This window comes from Palaemon carinicauda, chromosome 30 (assembly GCF_036898095.1).
Source record: "Palaemon carinicauda isolate YSFRI2023 chromosome 30, ASM3689809v2, whole genome shotgun sequence".
NCBI lineage: Eukaryota > Metazoa > Arthropoda > Malacostraca > Decapoda > Palaemonidae > Palaemon > Palaemon carinicauda.
In genome coordinates, this window is record NC_090754.1 from 42,049,715 (window position 1) to 42,071,926 (window position 22,212).

The 22,212-nt window shown below is 34.9% G+C and overlaps 1 protein-coding gene and 1 long non-coding RNA gene across 2 annotated transcripts in view; one reads left to right on the plus strand and one right to left on the minus strand.

The window, feature by feature from the left end:
- The window catches only part of LOC137623056 (uncharacterized), a 90,776-nt gene that overhangs the window by 43,775 nt on the left and 24,789 nt on the right, over nt 1-22,212 (minus strand). Inside the window, exon 2 of the long non-coding RNA XR_011040542.1 lies at nt 2,833-2,886. This is a non-coding gene — a long non-coding RNA (uncharacterized lncRNA). The remainder of the gene's footprint in view (nt 1-2,832; nt 2,887-22,212) is intronic.
- Nucleotides 1-22,212, plus strand: part of LOC137623053 (rho GTPase-activating protein gacF-like) — a 54,484-nt gene that overhangs the window by 11,478 nt on the left and 20,794 nt on the right. Inside the window, exons 3-4 of the mRNA XM_068353691.1 lie at nt 14,643-14,723; nt 15,398-15,615. Coding sequence (XP_068209792.1) covers nt 14,643-14,723; nt 15,398-15,615 — 299 coding nt within the window. The remainder of the gene's footprint in view (nt 1-14,642; nt 14,724-15,397; nt 15,616-22,212) is intronic.

A 22,212-nucleotide genomic window follows, 5' to 3' on the forward strand; every position in this document is an offset into this window, starting at 1 on the left:
TAATGCAACTTTCAGGATGTAGGTTAATATGACTTGTAGGTCACTATGTGGCCTGTACGTAATAATTAACTATCAGGAGAGCTTTCTCTTGTACCCAAATATTGTGTTTACCTTCTTTATTAAGCTTAAAAGCCATTGAAATTTTAAAGACTTTTTCTAGTCCAAGTCAATTAGAAAGCAAGAGGAAATGGAAGTGTAAAGGAGGTTGGGCTAATACTGGGTATAAATAAAGTTTAAGCAAGAATTACATATTACACTGCCCTACATTCTTGAGTAACGAAAGGTGGGCGGAAGCCACAATTATCTTAATTGTAAATTAAACTTTGAAATGAGTCTCTTAAATTTGACCAAACATAACAATAAAGCCCCAGGGTAAAAGGGAGAGGGAGTAATCATACCCGGATGAGAGGGGATACTTGTGCATGTGTTTGCATATCTATACTAATATTTAACAGTCATTTTTGACGTGTCGCGTACACTAGTACTGAAATATAATGCTAAGAAGTCTTTTCCATAAAGTTTACCCTTACAATAAACGTAATCCATAGAAAAAAAAAAAAGTGTTAAAGTATTCCCGTTTTGGAAATCATATCTTACTATGGAGCATATTTCAAACTTTTGGTACGTCTGCACACAAGCAGGGATGGATGAATAATCTTTCTTCCATACATAGAACCTTGCCTTATATTCAGTTATTTCATTGATAGCTTATCTTGAGAGAGAGAGAGAGAGAGAGAGAGAGAGAGAGAGAGAGAGAGATACAGTGTAAGAATGAATGACAGTACTAACGAAGAAAAAGAGAACAGGTTTAGAAGGAACGTAGCCAGGTGGTATCTTGGAAATGACCAATACGAGATTGATTCTATAAATAAGCTATTAGCCCGCCTGCCAGCGACAGAGAGAGAGAGAGAGAGAGAGAGAGAGAGAGAGAGAGCTTCTTACATATTTCAACTGAATCCATTTCTGACTACAGTTACTGCACGCTACTGGTTATCGCAAAAGGACAATCTTCCAAACGGTGTGCGTATGGTGAGTGTATTATTAAAGCAAATATATTCTTAGCGGACATTCATACTCCATAAAATGTTCAAGGCTTGTAAGTGGACTGGCTGAAATGACAGTATAAATGCAGCATATAAAAGGCAGACTTTTCTGTCTACAAATATGCAAAATACAAGTTTTTAAACTTCCATTCCGGTGCTTATCTCAAAAACTTACTGCAGATAAGATAACGTTCTCTGAATCAAAATCAATTTGGCTAGTGCAGTGATAACGTGTTCGCCTAGCATTTGCATGGCAGCAGATCGATCCCCGCTCGGGAACGAGCATTTACGCTGTTTACTGGGGAGGCCACTGCTGTGGTTGGGTACCACAGTGGGGATTTGGGCTTGTCCGGCTGACGTTCTGGTGAGCATCTATTCTGATGAAACTGGAACCAGACACTTTAACACCTTTAAATATAATAACCAAGTCGATCTCCCCTTAAATATTTCATTAAAGAACATGAAATCATAAAGTAAGTTTAGAGTTAAAAGATTTGTCTTCAAGGGAGGGAAGTTTCTCTTGCTGTCTACTTCTTTAACTTTTACCATAAATGAGCTTCGCTTCTGAATGGCCTCACAGGCCCCTGTGCCGGGCTATATACCCCAAATCCATATATTTAATACAATTAGATCCAAAACCCTTTTAGTTTTAAGTTAGGAACAACAACATATTTTATTTGTACTGTTGAAAACTATATAAATGAGAACTTCTGTAGTCCCCTTGTATGAAAAGAAAAGCTTTATAGTCACTTTTAGACCAAGGATACTCTCTCTCTCTCTCTCTCTCTCTCTCTCTCTCTCTCTCTCTCTCAGGTGACAATTAGACATTCAATTTAAATCTATTAACAAGATTATGACGTCGTACTATTACTTTAGAATAGATCACACCCCCATTAAAGAATAAAAGGGGCCAATTTTGACAATGGAAAGTCGGCCAATAGATGGGTGTTCAAAATTTAACCAGGATGAACTAGCGAGGATAAAAGAACTTAACAGATTTCTAAATGTTAACCGTTATTACGCCTTCGTAGTATACCATGATTGAATACAAAAGTATTGACGTCAAATTACCACGATCTGGTTCACAACAACTGCTTCAGGTGTTCACAAACCTACAGTATATAGGAACTAGCCAGTGCTCTAGCACAGCTACCCTTTAACTTCACTTTTTCCTGTCATTATCCCAGTTGAATAGGAAAAGGACAGCATGTGATCTGCATTGTAGTAGTTTTCAACAGGCTTTATGATTTTTTTTTTCTTTTTTTGTCATCAGAATAGTAGTAGATCAACCGCATTAAGCTGAAAGCAACCGTCCAGCACGAGGATCTTTCTGAATAATGTGTGTAAACCAGTTGTAACTGACGTCATGACTTCAGCTCCCTATTATTAGTCGTTTATGTTGTAAATTATACCATAAGGGAAGATCTTTAGCGCATACTTCCAAAATACACGAAATCGCCGATAGCTTTTAACAGGCAATTCTGCATGATGGGAAAGAAGTTTATTTTTTTGTTTCAAATTATTACTGGAGACCTAATCTCTCTTAAATTTATGGTATAATATTAGGCATTTCTATAACATTCTGAATGTTTACTACGAATGTGTGTCTGAAGTGTCTTACAAAAAAAAAAAAAAAATAGTTTTATATTTGAACCTACCAGTATAGCTTAGATCATTAAAACCTACCAGTATAGCTTAGATCATTAGAACCTACCAGTATAGCTTAGATCATTAGAACCTACAAGTATAGCTTAGGTTACAAAAACGTTTAAAGTAATGAAGGATTTACCTGTGTTGGGACAGTCGATCACAGATCAAGCTTCCGATGATTTAGTATCTATATCTGAAAGTAAGAAAGGAAAATAACTATGAAATTTACATTTCCTTCCACAATGTATATGCATATTTGAAAATATTATTGCACATCGCCACTACCTGTTAGGCGCAGATAGGATATGCCAATGCATTGCATATAAAATTTAGTTAACGAAAGATTAAAGGACAACTAAGGAAATATCACAAGTTGATTTACATTGAAAAATATATATTCTACACGTGGTGTATTCTCTCAGTTTATTTTCAAATGGTTTAAGAGTAAACAAGTAAATGAATAATAATGGCTTCAATGAATACCAATAAAATGTGCATCCTCAAATATACAAAAGAAAACAATCCGAACTTTATGGACAGGCTTCTAGTGCCTTCTGGAAGCGAGACTTCTCAGGAATTCTCAATTAATAGATCCACAAGTCAATTTTGATATGGTTCCCAGTTTGGAAAAAGAAAATATTTTCTATATACACTTATACATCCTGCTAGAAGGGTATTTTCAACTTTTGTGCACATAAATCTTAAAATATTACTTTCTTTACATGAATAAATTTATAAGGGCATTAATTTTCAACTACTCTACAAAAACAAACAATCCTAGCTTGCAAAATAACAATACGGAAATAAAATAGACGAAAAGTCTTACTCGAAAGACCTTTAGAGTAATAATACACATGGCAGAACTAAATTGCTAATGAATATGCAGTAAATGGTAAATATTACCGGTCACTTGCCTGAAAGCACTGATATATGTTTCACATTGCGAGAGTCCCCACTGGGGCTAATTACGTTATTGGCGTATATGTAAGAGAGGGACGGGGGCTATGCGTGACAGTATGAACGGAAGTGCCATGTCTTTAATGAATAATTCATTCCGAGGAGCATAGGAATTTTTAGAGCTTTGTACGATAACAACCGAAATCCTGCCATTTCTGTGTGGGATTTACCGTTGCGTCGTGTTTAGCGGAGCAAAGCAGTTATCGACGGTGGTCCTTTCATTAAAGTTTTTTTTAAAGGTGCAAGGTAAATGAAAGAATTACATGTTCTAGAACATTCATCCTTCGTATTTCCTCGCGAATCTTGAGGGGTTTTACTAGTCTATCAATGAAATCCTTTTTAACATCAATGTGAAAGATTTTTTAGTTCGAGCGCCCATATGGGATAACATTCAACTGGAAATAAAAGTCTTATAGATTTACAAATTATATAAAAAAAAAAATAGTACTGCATGGGAGCATAATGCTTCCAAGTAAACACCCAAAGTCTCTCAGACAAAGATTCCACAGAGCTGTCCAAGGAAAAATCCCAGATCTTCCACAATAAAGGGTATCTGCTACGCGGAGGTGTTGACAGTATTGTTATTATTGTTACTATTAATTACTAAGTTACAACCCTAGTTGGAAAAACAGGATGCTATAAGCACAGGGGATCCAACAGGGAAATAGCCTAGTGAGGAAAGGAGAGCAGGAAATAAGAGAAGTAATTACCAATTAGAATTTTATACTTTAAGAACAGTAACTACAACAAAACAAATAGACCAAAGATAAACTATAAAAACTTCCAACAAAATAAGAGGAAGAGAAATAAGATAGAATGGTGTGTCCGAGTGTAACCTCAAGCCAGAGAACTCTAGCCCAAGAAGTCTACGGCACTACCCAAGACTAGAGAAAAGCTGCTTATCATAGCTAGAGTCTCTTCAACCGTTACCTTACCAAGTGGAAAGTAGCTACTCAACAATTATAGTGCAGCAGTTAAACCCTTGGGTGAATAAGAATTGTTTGGTAATTTCAGTGTTGTCAGGTGTATAAGGACAGAGGGGAATACATAAAGAATAGGCCAGTTCGGTCTATGTATAGGCAAAGTGAAAATTAATTGTAACCAGAGAGAAGGACCCAATGTAGTACTCTCTGGCCAGTTAAAGGACCCAATAACTCTCTAACTAGGATTATAGGACTGGAAACAAATACGCGTAATACCTGTAGATTGATAATGTAATATAATTATCAACCAAAATGGAAACCCTCGCGTCAAATCGTGTGGTGATGGTCTCACTAGACACACCACTGCAATCAATACTGTTATAAAAACAAGACTTCTTGGGTCCTTGCCCACGTTGGGGTGGATGGGAATGAACGAGTAGATAAGGCAGTTAAGGAAGCTTCAGTGCTACTAAACCCCTCACCCATACGTATTCCTTACAAAGACCTTTAAAGTAAAATACATTTTCACTCTAGGAATAAGTGGCAGGCTCGATGGTCTGAACCGACCACCAATAAAAAATTGAAACAAATCCACCCTTCAGTGGATAAATGGTCATCTTGTAATTCTACAAGTAGGAGTGATGGCAATATTAACTAGATTGTGTATTGACCACACACATGCAACCCACAATTATCTAATGAAGAGTAAGGAAGGGAGACAGGCCCCTCTTTGTAACAACTGTCAAATGACAATGGATAATAAACATATTTTAGTCTATTATCCTGTTTTTAATCTCCAAAGGAGGAGGACACAGTTACTCCAGGACAAACCTTTAAGAGATATACAGGGTGAAAATTGTAATTCCTGAATTTAAACGTTTATACAGTATTGGGTTACATCATGAGCTTTAATTCTATTCACCTATTTACATCATCCTTTTAATCTCTTGTTATTTCACATTTAGATGTTATTGTATGAAAGTTGTGTGACTGGTTTTATATGTTAAAATGATACCAAATGGTGTAAGTGTACGGGCATGATTGATTAATTTGCATTATATAACGCTTGATGGCCTTTGATTTCCCGGTTTTTTGGCTTAAGGGCTAAATTTTATATTCCAATTCAATACTTAGGAGGATACTAACATTAAAAATACATATAAAAAAAACATTTAAGGTCTGCCATGGCAATACAAGGCACAGGGTATGAATTTGATTGAAATGGATAAATAGATATCAACACGCCGCTGCTGATAAATAAAATTGAAGACTTGTTAAGAGAACGTCCATAACCTTCAAAAAGTCTAATAAAAAAAAAAATTAATGCCAAACATGAAACTAGATATTGTACTGTAAATGTAAACCGATTGTTCCTTCTTTGGTTCGATGATTTTACAGATATTACCCTGAAATTCGTAACTTCAGGATGGCGAATATTAAATTGAAACTAGAAAGATTATAGTGATTTCAGGATGAGGACTATGCCACTGAAACTAGGAAGATTACAGACGGTGACCTCCAGGGTGAGGAATATTCCACTGAAAAACAGGAAGATTACAGATGATGACCTCCAGGGTGAGGAATATTCCAATGAAAATATGAAGACTATAGATGGTGACCACAGGATGAGGCATATTCCACTGAAACCAGGAAGATTACAGACAGTGACCTGCAGGATAAGGACTATTCCACTGAAACCATGCAGATTAAAGAAGGTGATCTCAGGATGAGGACTATTCCACTGAAACCAAAAATCACGAAGATTACAAACTGACTTCAGCACGAGGAATATTCTACTGAAGCATGGATGATTACAGGCCTTGACTTCAGGATGAGGAATGTTTACTTTATATGACATCGATTCACCCCATTCCACAGAATCTTTAAATTTCAGCATTTCTTGAAACGATGAGAATAGATAAGTTTTCTTTCAATCAATGCTTGCAGTACCGCATCTTCCAATCCCCTCCGTGAATAATTAGCTTTTCAGTCACAAAAACGTACAATGATTTACCCGTCTTATGGATTAAAAGAAAAAAAAAAAAAAAAAAAAAAAAAAAAAAAGTCTTCAATCACAAGATTTAATCATTAAAAGTTTCTAATGCATCTAAAACTCAAATCGATAAGAACCTCAAACCAAACTCCAAACTTTCTATCTCATAATGTCAACATTTAATAAAATATTCAATTATTGGATTTTTCGCCTTTTAGAAATTATAATATATTCAATGTTATGCTTAAAGCTCGTTCCTTAATATCATTGTCTAGAGATAAATCTCATTCTTCTTGCACGAACGGACATGTATATGTATATGTATATGTATGTATATATATGTATATGTGTGTGTATGTATGTATGTATATATATATATATATTATGTGTATGTATGTATGTATATATATATATTATGTGTATGTATGTATGTATGTATATATATATATATATATATATATATACATATATATATACATATATATATAGATATATACATATAGATATATACATATAGATATATACATATAGATATATACATATAGATATATACATATATATATATACATATATATATATATATATACATATATATATATATATATATATATATATATATATATATATATATGTATATATATACACACACCTATATTACATATATATGCAGACTTACATACATACATTATACACGAAAAAATAATACTGTATGGGTACCTTTCCATGAATAAATGCTTAAACTGGTTAAAATGACATACCATATATCTTGCATCTAACCTGATGTGAAAATTAACAAAGTATTAATAATAATAATAATTATATTCCCCGAAGGCAATATTAAAGGCTTGTGGCAATGAGCTTGAAAGTTAAATGTTTCTTTGCATGGAATAAACAAAGGTTGTGTCCAGTGGTTGATGTTTATTCTATGTCAGCGAAGGACGAGAGTTTATTGATTGCGCAATTTGCTACATTATTTACCAGTACACCGATAATGGACATCACACAGATGTATGCTAAAAATAACAATAACAAAGTTAAATGCCACATAGAGTGCATACGAAAGCAGCTTATAGTTGATACTTCATTGCCACCCGAGGAAAACTTAAAATGGGCCGTCGAGTCTGTATGCGGTGCTGTAGCCCACAATAAGGGAATTGAATGGAATAAAAACACACAGGGCTATCTTTCCATTGCTCGGTTCCCAAAGATTCCATAGCGTGTTGGGTTAGCCTCAGACACTCACGCTATATTACAACACAGTCTTCCTGATGCTAGCCATTTGTGCGCGCAAGATAAAAGTCTCACACGCAACCTACTCTCTCTCTCTCTCTCTCTCTCTCTCTCTCTCTCTCTCTCTCTCTCTCTCTCTCTCTCTCTCTCTCTCTCTCTCATCACGTGATATCAAATCACAGGATCACCCCCAACACACCAGCTGTTTTCTCACGCTTCATTTAGTCAAATTTGAAAATGAAAGACAATTCTAGCCATATTCAAAACAGAATTATTTAAGCTACAAGCAATTCTTGACTACGATGTGCCCATCATATTTCAACCCGAAATAGTAAAATATGCTTGTGATTAATAAAACATTCTTGCCTAAAGAAAGTAAAATAATAACGATCTTTAGAATGTCTCCGTCAGAAATACGCTCAAAGTTCTATCTAAATCACTGGAAAAGGTAAAATATACACATTACTTAGAACCCATTCTTGACTGCGAGTGAAGGCCAAATCATATAGTAACATCAATTACACGCTTAACTACACGAGAACGTTTACATTGGTTCTCTTGTTCCCATTGACACAAGAGAACACCATTGATCTGTCCTTCAACCTTCCTTGCCGACCTTGTAGAATCTCCATTGAACTGACCAGAGCCGGTTCTTAGTCATGGATGTCAATTAATGAAACGACTCTGAAACACAGACCTTCATTCACGGACCATATCAAAGAATACACATGAGCAGGATAACTATTTAAAGTAAATCAAATTAATATATGTAACAACGTTAGAGAGGTCAAATACAAACATTATGAAATGTAAATATGACTAAAATACATACAAGACTACAAAATATGTGAGCCAAGCTAAATGAAACCCCTCTTATAGTGCCACAAAATAAGAACAAAGAATACACAAAAGCAAGATAACTTTATTTAAAATATATGAAATTAATGTGTAACAACGTTAGAGCAATCAAAGACTAGCAACATTTTGAAATGTAATTATGACGAAAATACATACAAGATTACACATTATGTGAACCAGGTTAAATAAAACCTTTTATAGAGCCACAAAATAAAAAGTTACTTTAAAATCATTCATTGATATTCAAGGTTCATCGAGAAAATCAATGGTGCACATAAGATAATAATTGTAGTTTTTATATTTTTAGTTTTAACATGAAAGTAATGTCAATGATAATGCTAAACTTTAATGCAATATGTCCTAAAGTTTAACACCATCATTGGCATTACTTTCATATTAAAACAAAATTAAAAACTACAATTATAATAGCGTTACTCTATTATAAACGAGAAAATTAAGAGCATTACTGTATCATAAACAGTACATTTTAGTAATGGTGATTATTTCAATTATACGAACCAATGCCTTTTTTTTTTTTTTTTTTTTTTTTTTGTACCAGGTAACATCAATAACACTATTGATGATAAAAATAAATGGTGGTGAGCATGGCGGTCAAACCAATACTCTACGACGAGTGGATACCACAGGAACCCCAAATACATATTTTTCTCAGTGCTTAGCAACGATCGTCATTTGAACTTAAAAGCTTAGTTTGCTTATATCTGAACTATACATGAAGCAGGGGCGCATGAGTACAAATTCATATCGCGTGTGTATATTATTGAGCTTACTAACATTTGTAAATTTAAGTATATATATTTTTTCTTACATTCGTCATTTACTGACACCACTATGGGTGACTATGCACGTGTTTTCATCTATTACATGACATTATAATAATAAGTGATTTGATGACAGTAATTACAAATATGAGTAGGCAAGTTCTTTTGCGAGCTAACCTTTTTGACAGTAATTTCCACAGAACTAATAATTTTACTTTAACTTGCCATGTTAGTTTAACTTGCCATTTGAGTCTAACTTGCCCTTTTAATTTAACTTGCCAAATTAGTCTAACTTGCCAAATTAGTCTAACTTGCCATTTGCCTAACTTAGCATTTTAGCCTAACTTGCGAGTCTTTCACTGCATATTACTTACATTCGAAATACACACTTGCTAAGTGTACGATTCAAGGTTTGGACTATAACATAAAGACCTACTTATTCATTGAAATTTATAGGTATTTGGTTCCTAATAGTAATTTCCAAACCTAATTACATAATTATCACCTGATAGCAAATTTCGTATATTACGAAAAAGAAATTTATTCTATCGATACAAAATGGAGTACCATTTACTACCTTGGGTAAGTGGAGTTCAGTAACTCGCTACCTGAAGAATAAATGTTTACGGTTGTTTCCATCTTTCCGAAGAGAACTATTAACACAAATTAACAGAAATATTCCCCCCAACAACATATGCTTAATTTTTGGCGATATTTAGTCTAACAACCATTGGCCATTTTCTTACACCATCCAATGCAGTAATTCTTTTTTATACTTTCTCAATACCTGGTAACCTTTTTACAAACTTTCAACATTGCAATCAATACCAGACAGTCTTGACATTACTTAACAGTTTTTTATGTAATATAACCAATATCAATTGTACATTAACAAGTCTCTGTGAGTCTTGCAAAGCAAAGAAACTCGATCTTAAAGAGCAGTCGCTGAAAACTTGCAGCAATGTCAAGTGCATTGCTAACAGCTTTAAGAAAATTACAGGAAGCCGCATTGATTTTCCTTTTGGAGAATAAGGCCCTTTTAAGAGGATTTCATATCTAACCTAAACTATTGTAGATTTATCAGAAAATCTTAATTTAAAATTTCTGACTGCAAAATATATTAAATGTATTCCTTTCGTCAATGACCATTCGACATAAGACTCAACTTCATGATTGTGGAAAATATGACTTGAATCCATTTTCACTTACACAAAACTCTACAAACCCAAAGAGCACTTGCAAAACATGCTTAAATACAGTAATGTCGAGCACGAAGTGGCACTACATAGTCGTTATCAGTAAAAAAAAAAAAAAAAAAAAATAGAACTCATAGGTTATGTTAACTTTCCAGTAACATGGGACGAATGTTAAATATCAAAGTCACTATATGACGTAAACACCTTAAAAATAAGATTTACCACAATCTACAATACACTAAAGAAAAATTTAACATTTTAAGGTATTTTTTTTTTCAATATACTTCCTAATATAAATCGAATCTCACAAATCTCAGCTGACATATAATAATAATAAAAAAGGTCCTAATCACATATCTAAGCCTCTAAATTCATTACGAAAATCTTTCTAAATTTCAAAATTGTTATAAAGCTCTTCGAAATTCCAAAGTACAACAAAAATAAAAAGCTCTTAAAAATTCACAGGGCACGAAATTTTTCCTTAAATACGAAACTGTCAAAACACTACTTTTCCAGGAACTAACAGTGCAACGCTTTAGCATTGAAAGCTCACAATCAATGGGAAAAATACTCTCGACATTCCGACCTTTCGTTAATCAATTCAGCGACTCAACTTATCCTCAATTCACGTGACGTCACAGGTACTCACGTGACGTCATGGTGCGTATTCTAAATTTCAAGGGATATTGAGTTAGAGAGTGCCTTTGGTAATAGATCGAGGTGGATTCTTTGCTAGGTACTATCAGCTTAAGGGGAACTTAGAATGTTAATAACGAATGGCATAGGCTCTTGCATATAGTTACAAATAAGTTTAAACATTGTCTCAAAGATGATTCAGATAACCTTGCTTTATTCAATTAGTCATCATCTTCATCACCTCCCACGCCTACTGACGTTTAGGGCCTATTCAGATAACCTTATTTTATTGAATTAGTCATCATCTTCATCACCTTCCACGCCTACTGACGTTTAGGGCCTATTCAGATAACCTTATTTTATTGAATTAGTCATCATCTTCATCACCTCCCACGCCTACTGACGTTTAGGGCCTATTCAGATAACCTTATTTTATTGAATTAGTCATCATCTTCATCACCTCCCACGCCTACTGACGCATAGGGCCTCAGAGGATTCATTGGCTAGATTCATCAAAGAATAGCCAGTTCCTCGTGATGCGCACGCATCAGCAGTAGAAGCAGAAGAGACAGCTTGTCTATCGCCTTAAACCCAATCCCTCTCCCTGCTGCAAATGACTTCATCGAGATTTAGGGAGGTATTTCTTCCACACCCAAAGTTCTCATTACTCTATGTTGTTCATCCACTTATATTATAACCGTTGGTAAGTAATCTACATTAATTTCTGAGTGGGTCAATGTTTCTTGGTAATATACGGTTACATACATAGAGCAATTATTAATTCATACGATTACATATATTGAACAATCATTAATACATTCACATATGTATAATAGCCAAGAAAAATTTTTTCTTTTGTCAGAGAGAGAGAGAGAGAGAGAGAGAGAGAGAGAGAGAGAGAGAGAGAGAGAGAGAGAGAGAGAGAGAGAGCTTGGGATTAATTGAATTATTTATATCACAATTGTACTGACTTCACAAGAAAAGTTAATGATGCCTTGAAAAGGTTCTTTTATTTCAAATCATGTTAATGCATCATCAACCTTCGTTGTAAAGTTAGTACAGTATATGATTATGAATAATTCTATTAATCCGAGGAATATTTTTTTTTTCTTTCAGGAATTTTAGATCTTTCTCTTGGCTACTCTTATGTCGGTATGAATGAGTGATTGTTCAATATAGGTAATTTTAAATTACGAACATTCGCACCGACATTGAAATTTGTGTAAATTACTTATTGAAAAAACGTATGGTTACTTGAATCATCTACTTTGTGACAATGTTTAATCTGACATGTAACTCAAAGCAGAATCTAAAAATAGTAGTAGTAGTATTGTTGTTGTTGTTGTTATTTTTGTTACCCCATCTACAACCCTACTTGAAAAAGCAGAATGCTACAAGCCTAATGGCTCCAACAGGTAAAACGGCACATTGAGATAATTAGAGACAAATAACTAATAAAGAAAAACCAAAAAACATAAAAAAAATCAGATTTGTAACAAGTTACATACAAATCTATAGAGACTTTAGTCAACCTGTTCAATAGAAAAGCATTTGCAACAATTTTGAACATCGGAAGTTCAACCGATTATAATACTAGATCAGGAAGACCATTCCACAATCCGGTCATTGCTGGAATAAAACTTCTAGATTATACTGTAGTATTGAGCCTTACAATGGAGAACGAAAGACTGTTCGTATTAACTCGAAATCTATTGAAACGTAATGGTTGGTACTGCTTAGGAAGATCTGAATGCAATGGATGGTCAGTTATGAGAAATCATCAGCAAAATGCACACTGACCTTGCTGAACGACGGTGCCACAGATAAGAGATTTAATAGTCCTCAAGTTCTTTCAAACAAATTAAGATGACAGTCAGAGGCTGATGACCAGATAAGAACAGAATATTCAAAACATGAAAGAATGGCACAACTAATAGAATTCCTCAGGATAGTTAAGAAAGCCAATGTATTTGATACATTGGTCACTGTAAACATTCTAGAAAAATAGCAAAATTTGTCCAACTTTATGGCCACTAATCCAAATTAAAGCTATCTAAAAATGCCTAATAATTATGTACAGTAAATAGAATCTCTTCGGTTAGGAACTGCATAAATACACATCTTTAAACATTATATTTACAACTTTCATTTTTATCTATAGCCTCTAAATCTAATTCAAAATCAGTCTCGAGAAATTTTTCCATGTTCCATTCTTGAAAATCCAAGAATTTTCTTGATTTTACATTTCTCACGGGGTACCTCACAAATGGAGATTACTTTTACTCAAATGCCGTTTCTAAACATTCAGCACAGATATTTGAATAGCTTCGGCATCGTAATCTAAAAAAAATATCAGTTAATTCAGAATAACTTAGGTTCAGGTTCGCATAAATTTTGACTTTGTATCATTAGTACTCGTACTCTCTCTCTCTCTCTCTCTCTCTCTCTCTCTCTCTCTCTCTCTCTCTCTCTCTCTCTCGTCTTATGGGTTTACAGCAATGTGTAAAATACATTAGCTTAAATTCTATGATAATTTAGAACGCAACACAAAAACATGATACTTCGAGTAAAATAAATCGAGTTTATATCTGAGCTCATGGCAACGACCTTCAGCTGTCAAACTCAATTTGTGAATTCATGACACTCCCAGCACGTGTCGTAAGTCACAGAAAATAATTTTAACTTTTTACATGATACGTAAATTCTCTTAATTGTAAAATCATTAAGTTTAACTGTCAACCTCTTCTCTGTGAAATGAGGAAATTACCTACTTTACCCTTAATATTTTGAATGGTCAGAACGGTAATTAGTCGAATGAATACAAAAGTACCATTACCATTATCATTCAATAGAAGTACAAAAGCAGATTTAGGTAACTAAATATTGCATCTTGAGTAGTGCCAAAACCTCTGTACCATGGTTTTCCACTATCTAGGGGTAGAGTTCTCTTACTTGGGGGTACACTCTGACACACTATCTTAATCCATTTCTCTTTTGTTTTTAAGTTTTTATAGTTTGAATATGAAAGAATTTTTAATGCAAAGCTGTTCTTATAATATTCTATTTTAATTGTTCAATACTTCTCATACAGATTATTTATTTCCTCATTTCCTTTCCTTACTGGGCTATTTTTCCCTGTTGGAGCCCTTGGGCTTATAGCATTCTGCTTGTCCAACTAGGGTTGTAGCTTACTTGAGTAATAATAATAATAATAATGATAATAATGATAATAATAATGATAATGATGATAATGATAATAATAATAATAAAACAAAAAATGACAACCTTTCAGCTCAAATCTGCAGACAGGTATTAAAATATCTATCTATAAACCAGACGAAAAATCTAACAACTTTTTTCTCTTTATCTTTCAGTTGTGGACATCACGAATACTGCTGCACTTTAGGTTGTTGCGTCTCAACGGCGTTTTCATTCTACCAACTGTGGTACTTCTGGTAAGTAAATTCAAAATTACTTTGAAGAAATTTATCTAATTATCTTATTCAATCCATTAAAGTTAAATGCTTCAAGGAAGTATTCAGGTTACATATGTATTTGTTGAATTCTCACATCAAAATATAACAAAATTAAAATTTACGTTTAAGGGATTACATAAAATTCCACCCTATTCATAACAAATTTTTGTAGGTATTCACGAAATAATAATAGTGAAATCCGTAAATAGATGTAAAAAAATTAATACATCAATTATAATAACTTTACCTAAATTAAGTTTCCCAAGCACGTTTTCTTGACATCTTAATCATCTTGTCATCAAACATTCACAGATTAGCCGACACATTTGTATATTGACCTTATACACAGCTGAAATCCCAGTGGTTACACGAAAAAATACTTTTTAATATGAAAGATTTTAATGTTACTGTTCTGAAAATATTTTAATTGTTCAATTATTCTCTTGTAGTTTATTTCCTTTCCTCACTGGGCTATTTTTCACTGTTGGAGCCCTTGGGCTAGTAGCATCTTGCTTTTCCAACTAGGGCTGTAGCTTAGCTAGTAATAATAATCATTAATTAATACAGGCTACACTGAGCAAAATTTAGTCCATCTTATATGAGGTGGAAAAAAACAAACACAGATTGGTCTTGACATCCTTCATTTTTTTCAGGCTTCTCATCCTACTGATCATCCTCCTCTGTTCCGGAGGAGGATGGTGGTTCCGTTGGCGCCACGGGAACTTCGGGAACCGCTCCGCGACGCCCTCCCAAAGGCGCCGGAGGCACGGCGGCCGGGGAAACGGCAACCGTGCTTCCAGGGTCTACCCCAACAATTACTACAACCAAGGAAATGGGAATACCTGTAATCTGCCACCGGGATATGATAAAGGTAAGAGGATCTTGGAATTTTGGTTCTCCTTGAGGGTCTTGGAATGTTGGAATGTTGGAATGTGAGTTCTCCTTGAAGGATTTGGAATGTTGGAATGTGGGTTCTCCTTGAGGGTCTTGGAATGTTGGAATGTGGGTTCTCCTTGAGGGTCTTGGAATGTTGGAATGTGGGTTCTCCTTGAGGGTCTTGGAATGTTGGAATGTGGGTTCTCCTTGAGGTTCTTGGAATGTTGGTTACCCTTGAGGATCTTGGAATGTTGGTTACCCTTGAGTACCTGGGAATGTTGGTTACCCTTGAGTACCTGGGAATGTTGGTTACCCTTGAGTACCTGGGAATGTTGGTTCTCCTTGAGTATCTAGGAATGTTGGTTCTTAATGTGAGGATCTTGGAATGTTCGTTCTCCTTGTGAGGATCTTGAAATGTTGGTTCTCCTTATGGGGACCTTGAAATGTTGGTTCTCCTTATGGGGACCTTGAAATGTTGGTTATCCTTGCGAGTATCTAAGAATGTTGGTTCCCCTGGAGTATCTTAGAATGCTGGTTCCCCTCGAGTATCTTGGAATGCTGGTTCTCCTTGTGAGGATCTTGGAATGTTGGTTCTCCTTATGGGGACCCTGAAATGTGGGTTCTCCTTATGGGGACCCTGAAATGTTGGTTCTCCTTATGGGGACCCTGAAATGTTGGTTCTCCTTATGGGGACCCTGAAATGTTGGTTCTCCTTATGGGGACCTTGAAATGTTGGTTCTCCTTATGGGGACCTTGAAATGTTGGTTCTCCTTATGGGGACCTTGAAATGTTGGTTCTCCTTATGGGGACCTTGAAATGTTGGTTATTCTTGCGAGTATCTTAGAATGTTGGTTCCCCTTGAGTATCTTGGAATGTTGGTTCTCTTTGTGAAGATCTTGGAGTGTTGGTTCTCCTTGCAAGGATCTTGGAATGTTGGTTCTCCTTATTAGGGCGTCAACGACCTTAGTGTATGTGACGCTAAATTATAATTACTATCAATTGATGGTATTGATAATAGATACTGTTGATTTTTCGATGTGTTTAAGGATAACTTTGAAATGAAAAGCTATTATACAAAAATTCCGATATGTAAAACTTAACATTTACGTTACGTTATATAATATGAAAAGAATTCAGGTGCAGAAATCCTCAAAACATTACGGTGGCTATTTTATGAGCCTTACTATAGTTAATTCTTTTTAGTGAGGTAGATTTGCACCGACTCACAGGGGTGCCCTTTTAGCTCGGAAATGTTTACTGATCGCTGGTTGGTTGGAAAAGATAATTCTAACCAATCAGAAAGCAGGAAACTACGGTAAGGATATGAAATTGGTTATACAAAGATTTCAGACCGTGGTCTTATTGCGAACATAAACAGTTATAGCTCGTATAGACCTATTTCGAATCTACCCTTTATTTCAAAAGTGATATAATACGTAATTCTTGAACAACTAACTAGTCATTTAGAAGAAATAGAAGCTTTGCCAGACAAGCAGTCTGCTTACAGAAAATTATACTCTACGGTCCGGCTATCTGTTCTGTTGTAAGTGATATGCCGGATATGATGGTTGAAAATAAATGTGGTATGTTAATATTACTTGATCTTAGTGCTGTTTTTTATATAGTTGTGCATGCAGTGCTACTTAATGATCTACGGTCCATCGATAATGAAGATCAGGCTTTCGAATACCTAAAAGACTACTTGGTAGACAGAAATTACTGCAGGCACATTGGAAACTCTTATTCATCATATGAACGTTTGAACAGAGGTGTACCTCAAGGGAGTGTACTGGGCTCAATCTTATTCTGTATCTATACTATTGGTCTCGAAAATACTACAAAGGCATGGAGTAAAGTTCAAACTATTTGCAGATGATACACTATTTTAGTTCTCCATAAATAATATAGACGACACTACTGAACCTCTAAATCGAATTCGTGCCAGTGTCAAAGAATAGATGCTAATCAAACAACTAAAAAAAATGAAAATAAAACCGAGTTAATGGGGGTTGAAAATAAAAACTGCGTAAGAAACTTGGGGGATATTCAAATAAACACAAATAACGACTCTGTCCGATAACTAGTAACGTTCGTGATCTAGGCGTATCTCTTTAACTGTAATTTTTCTTTCAATGACCAAATAAATAATGTAAAAACTGCTGGTTATCGCCTTAGAAACATTGCTTTTATAAAGTATCTGGACGAAGATTCTGCAAAGAAACTTGTGATAAACTGTTATTACCAGGATTGACTACTGTAACTCCATCTACTACAATTTACCCAAAGTACCGCTTGAGAAATTACAAAATATAATGAACGGAGGAACAAGACTGATAAAAGGTGTCCCACCTCTAGAAAGAATCACTCCTATAATCAATTTTACACGGGCTGCATATTAAACGAAGAACCGAGTTTAAAATTGTACAATCACACAAAGTTATCAGAACCGGACGTCCAAAATATCCAAGAGAATTGATACATATAGTGCAGCCAATAAATCGTGTTGACACTAGGATAGTTACAGATGGTTTCAAATTATTGGAGCCTAGATATATGTCTATTATAGGCTCCCACTAGACATTCGAAAGATTAAAGATAAGGCTTTCAAGAGGAAACTAGAGACTTTCTTCATCTGTGAGTGCTTCGATAGTGTCGATTTAACAATAACCAAGCAATATGCGTTGTTAACTGTTGAATGCTTTCGAACGAATATGATAAAATGACTGTGGAGGTCCTGTATTGAGTACGGTTCCATGCTGTAAAGGACAAGAAAAACATCCCTTAAAGTATGAGTCATAAAGATCATATAAAGAGTAAGGGTTAAATGAAAAAAAAGCAAGAGATTATACCAAATATCAAACAGCGCCTTACTACCTCTATAGGTTTTACAGACTAAAGCGAGTACACTAAACATCATATTTTTTCATACTAGACCTACATCGTCAGATCATGAGTTTATAGCGGACAAAAAAAAAACAAAAAAAGGTTTGCCACATTTGCAAAGAACGTTTTTGACGGTCATACGTAAAAGATATAACAAATATCTCTCATTACAAATACAGTAAATAAAAGACATCTGAGTACAGTTACGAAAATAGAGATACGCATACCAAATGCATATATAGAAGACCTATAACCGAAGTAGTCAGACGGTTATGAAATGCATACACAGACCAGGTAACATTACATAAAAGATATCACTGATAGAAGAAACGGTTACCATGCCAACCATGACCTATCCCAAGACCCGTATTTGCCTGGCATTTCTAGCCATCTTACGGAAGACTTCGATCTGTAACTACAGAGGCCTTCTGAGGGTGTTCACCCAGAGAGGAGTCAAAATATCAAGTCAAGACGTCGATAAATATCTATCATGGCCTTTTCGAAAGAAAAAGGTCAACGCTCGCCGGGGAAGAGGAGGAGGAGCGCGTTTGAATAACACTCATTCTGCGTTGACGATGTCACAGTGTACCTGAAATCGAATGTTGGAGAAAAGATACATCCATCGAGCGGTCTTCTTTTATGTTGGCAGACTTCCTTTCGCAACAGTTATGGTATTGAAAAAATCTAATTAATCCCGATGACAACGAACACCTTTCTGGTGAAAGAATCTAATCTTTTAAAAAAGGAGCTTACTTGAATATACAAAGTGAACATCTGCTTATTGGATTACCATTCGTTCGTGCATGAAAACACATACACACTATATATATATATATATATATATATAGAGAGAGAGAGAGAGAGAGAGAGAGAGAGAGAGAGAGAGAGAGCAACGCAAGAAGAACATCCGACTCAAATGGCATTTAAAGTGGGAAAATCTGGGAAATATGAGAAAGATCTCCCTTTTTGAACCTCAGTAATTTATAGACATTAAAGCTTTTAAAATATGGAAAACTGCATCTTCTAAAAGGAATCTTAGGAATTATAAAAAAGATAAGACAACTGCAATACTAAGTAGGTTTCTAGAATTTCTTTCCGAATTAAAAATATCTACTATAAAAGATTAAATGTCCTTTCTTTATTACATTACCCACCCAACAATCTAATTACCAATACGTAAGTGGCATACGTATATATCAAAACTATATCAAACCATTAGATCTTGGAACTATTTCATTCCAAATATTGAACGATAGATTGAATAGCAAACGACATTCTTATCAAGGCTATAAAAATGTATAATAGATTTCTTTGTTCGTATTCCTAACTTTTAATAAACCGATATTGCAGCAATTTCTGCTGTAAAGGTTCAAGTACACCCACGTGTGTGTTCTCTCTCTCTCTCTCTCTCTCTCTCTCTCTCTCTCTCTCTCTCTCTCTCTCTCTCCAGAGTAATTTGACTAGCATACAACAGCACTTAGACTGAATATAGCTGTGACCTCGTTAATAACCACGAAACTACGAAAATTGCCCATTTATCTTCCCTTCAAGCATTAACTATTGTGAAGCCCCCAATTCGTTTTCGCAGACTTTTTACAGTCACCTTGTGTGTGTGGATTTAATTCATGATCTATAGCTAATCTACATGCAATATAGCTGTTCAGTTAATTTTCGTATCTACATTTAGTTTAAATGTTTGCCCTACGCGTAACTGGCATTCGTTAATCAAGTTTCTTTAACAAGTTGACGAGCGAAGTCCTAAAGATTCACTTTAAAAACCAATGGCGTAACAGCTCATTGAACTGCGACTGTGAAGTCTTAAGTGTACTCTGGTTTTTATCCTGAATTATTTAAAGAGAAGATATCAATAGTTCGGTCATATATCGACTTGAAGAGACAAACTTAGATGTTTGTATCCCTACGAGGCAGGCGATCCATTGTTCGAATGAGAACCCTGAATATTGACAGAGGGTTTAATGGATTTAGGTATACTTTTGATAGGGCCGACGACTGTGCAATTTTACTTACACACACAGAGAGAGAGAGAGAGAGAAAGTAAAATTGCACAGTCGTCGGCCCTATCAAAAGTATACCTAAATCCATTAAACCCTCTGTCAATATTCAGGGTTCTCATTCGAACAATGGATCGCCTGCCTCGTAGGGATACAAACATCTAAGTTTGTCTCTTCAAGTCGATATATGACCGAACTATTGATATCTTCTCTTTAAATAATTCAGGATAAAAACCAGAGTACACTTAAGACTTCACAGTCGCAGTTCAATGAGCTGTTACGCCATTGGTTTTTAAAGTGAATCTTTAGGACTTCGCTCGTCAACTTGTTAAAGAAACTTGATTAACGAATGCCAGTTACGCGTAGGGCAAACATTTAAACTAAATGTAGATACGAAAATTAACTGAACAGCTATATTGCATGTAGATTAGCTATAGATCATGAATTAAATCCACACACACAAGGTGACTGTAAAAAGTCTGCGAAAACGAATTGGGGGCTTCACAATAGTTAATGCTTGAAGGGAAGATAAATGGGCAATTTTCGTAGTTTCGTGGTTATTAACGAGGTCACAGCTATATTCAGTCTAAGTGCTGTTGTATGCTAGTCAAATTACTCTGGAGAGAGAGAGAGAGAGAGAGAGAGAGAGAGAGAGGAGAGAGAGAGAGAGAGAGAGAGAGAGAGAGAGAATTATCTTGCATATAAAATATTGTTGTAAATCTTATTTTATTTCATCATCATTGGATAATTGGTAAAGAAAAGTTTCCGTAAAAAATCTATCTTTACATCCATAGCACATAAAAAATTACCTGCATCGTATAATTTTTTTTTTTTTTTTGGGGGGGGGGAGTTTTAGCGTCGCTGTCATTATTTTTCTCTAATGTTTGAAAGACTATCCATACGTTTGCCTTGGAAGCCGAATATTCAGAGAATAATGGTGGGATTACAAAATAGCTACTACTTAGTAATCCAACCATTAATCTTATTCCTATGTCATCTTGCCGGTAGTATGAAACACCCAAAATCTCTTTCTTACCAACTGTTAACTTTACAATTGGTCACCATCTCTTAATACCTGAAAACTCTATTTTTGTTCCCTCCTAACGAAAAATCTCAACTCTCTCCCGATGGTCTTCGTTTTCCTTAGACAAACTGGTTTAAATTCTTTGCTAAGCCATTCCAATGACCGGTGGCAGTGCTGATAAACATGTTCATTCGACATAAGTTTTCGTAACTTTTCATTTATGCTGTACAAAACTTCATTTGCCACATTTATGCAATGACCTTAAATATCTATTAAAATCGACTGGCAATTATTCAAGTTCACATCAATAAGTGAAGGTACGCAAGTGAATTATCTTGTCCTAAAAGTAAAAAATTATTTGTAACCCATTGGAAAGTTGCCACTACAGGCTTAGACGAGTTGCTGGGAAGAATGTAGATTCTGTCATCCTCTAATATTGCATAACATTTAGTTGATGAAGAAATTTTGTGTTAAAACTTACTCCATAATTTTTTTCAAGTCAGAGCAAAATATTTTTACCTTCTTGGTAAGGTCATTATTTACTTTCAATACTGACTCTCAATCGTAAGGCTGACCTCCAGTAGTACCTGTTAATCAAGTCATTTTTTAAACTGTTAATCAAGTCGAACAAATTTTTTACCCGTTAATAAAGTCGAATTTTTTTTAACCTGTT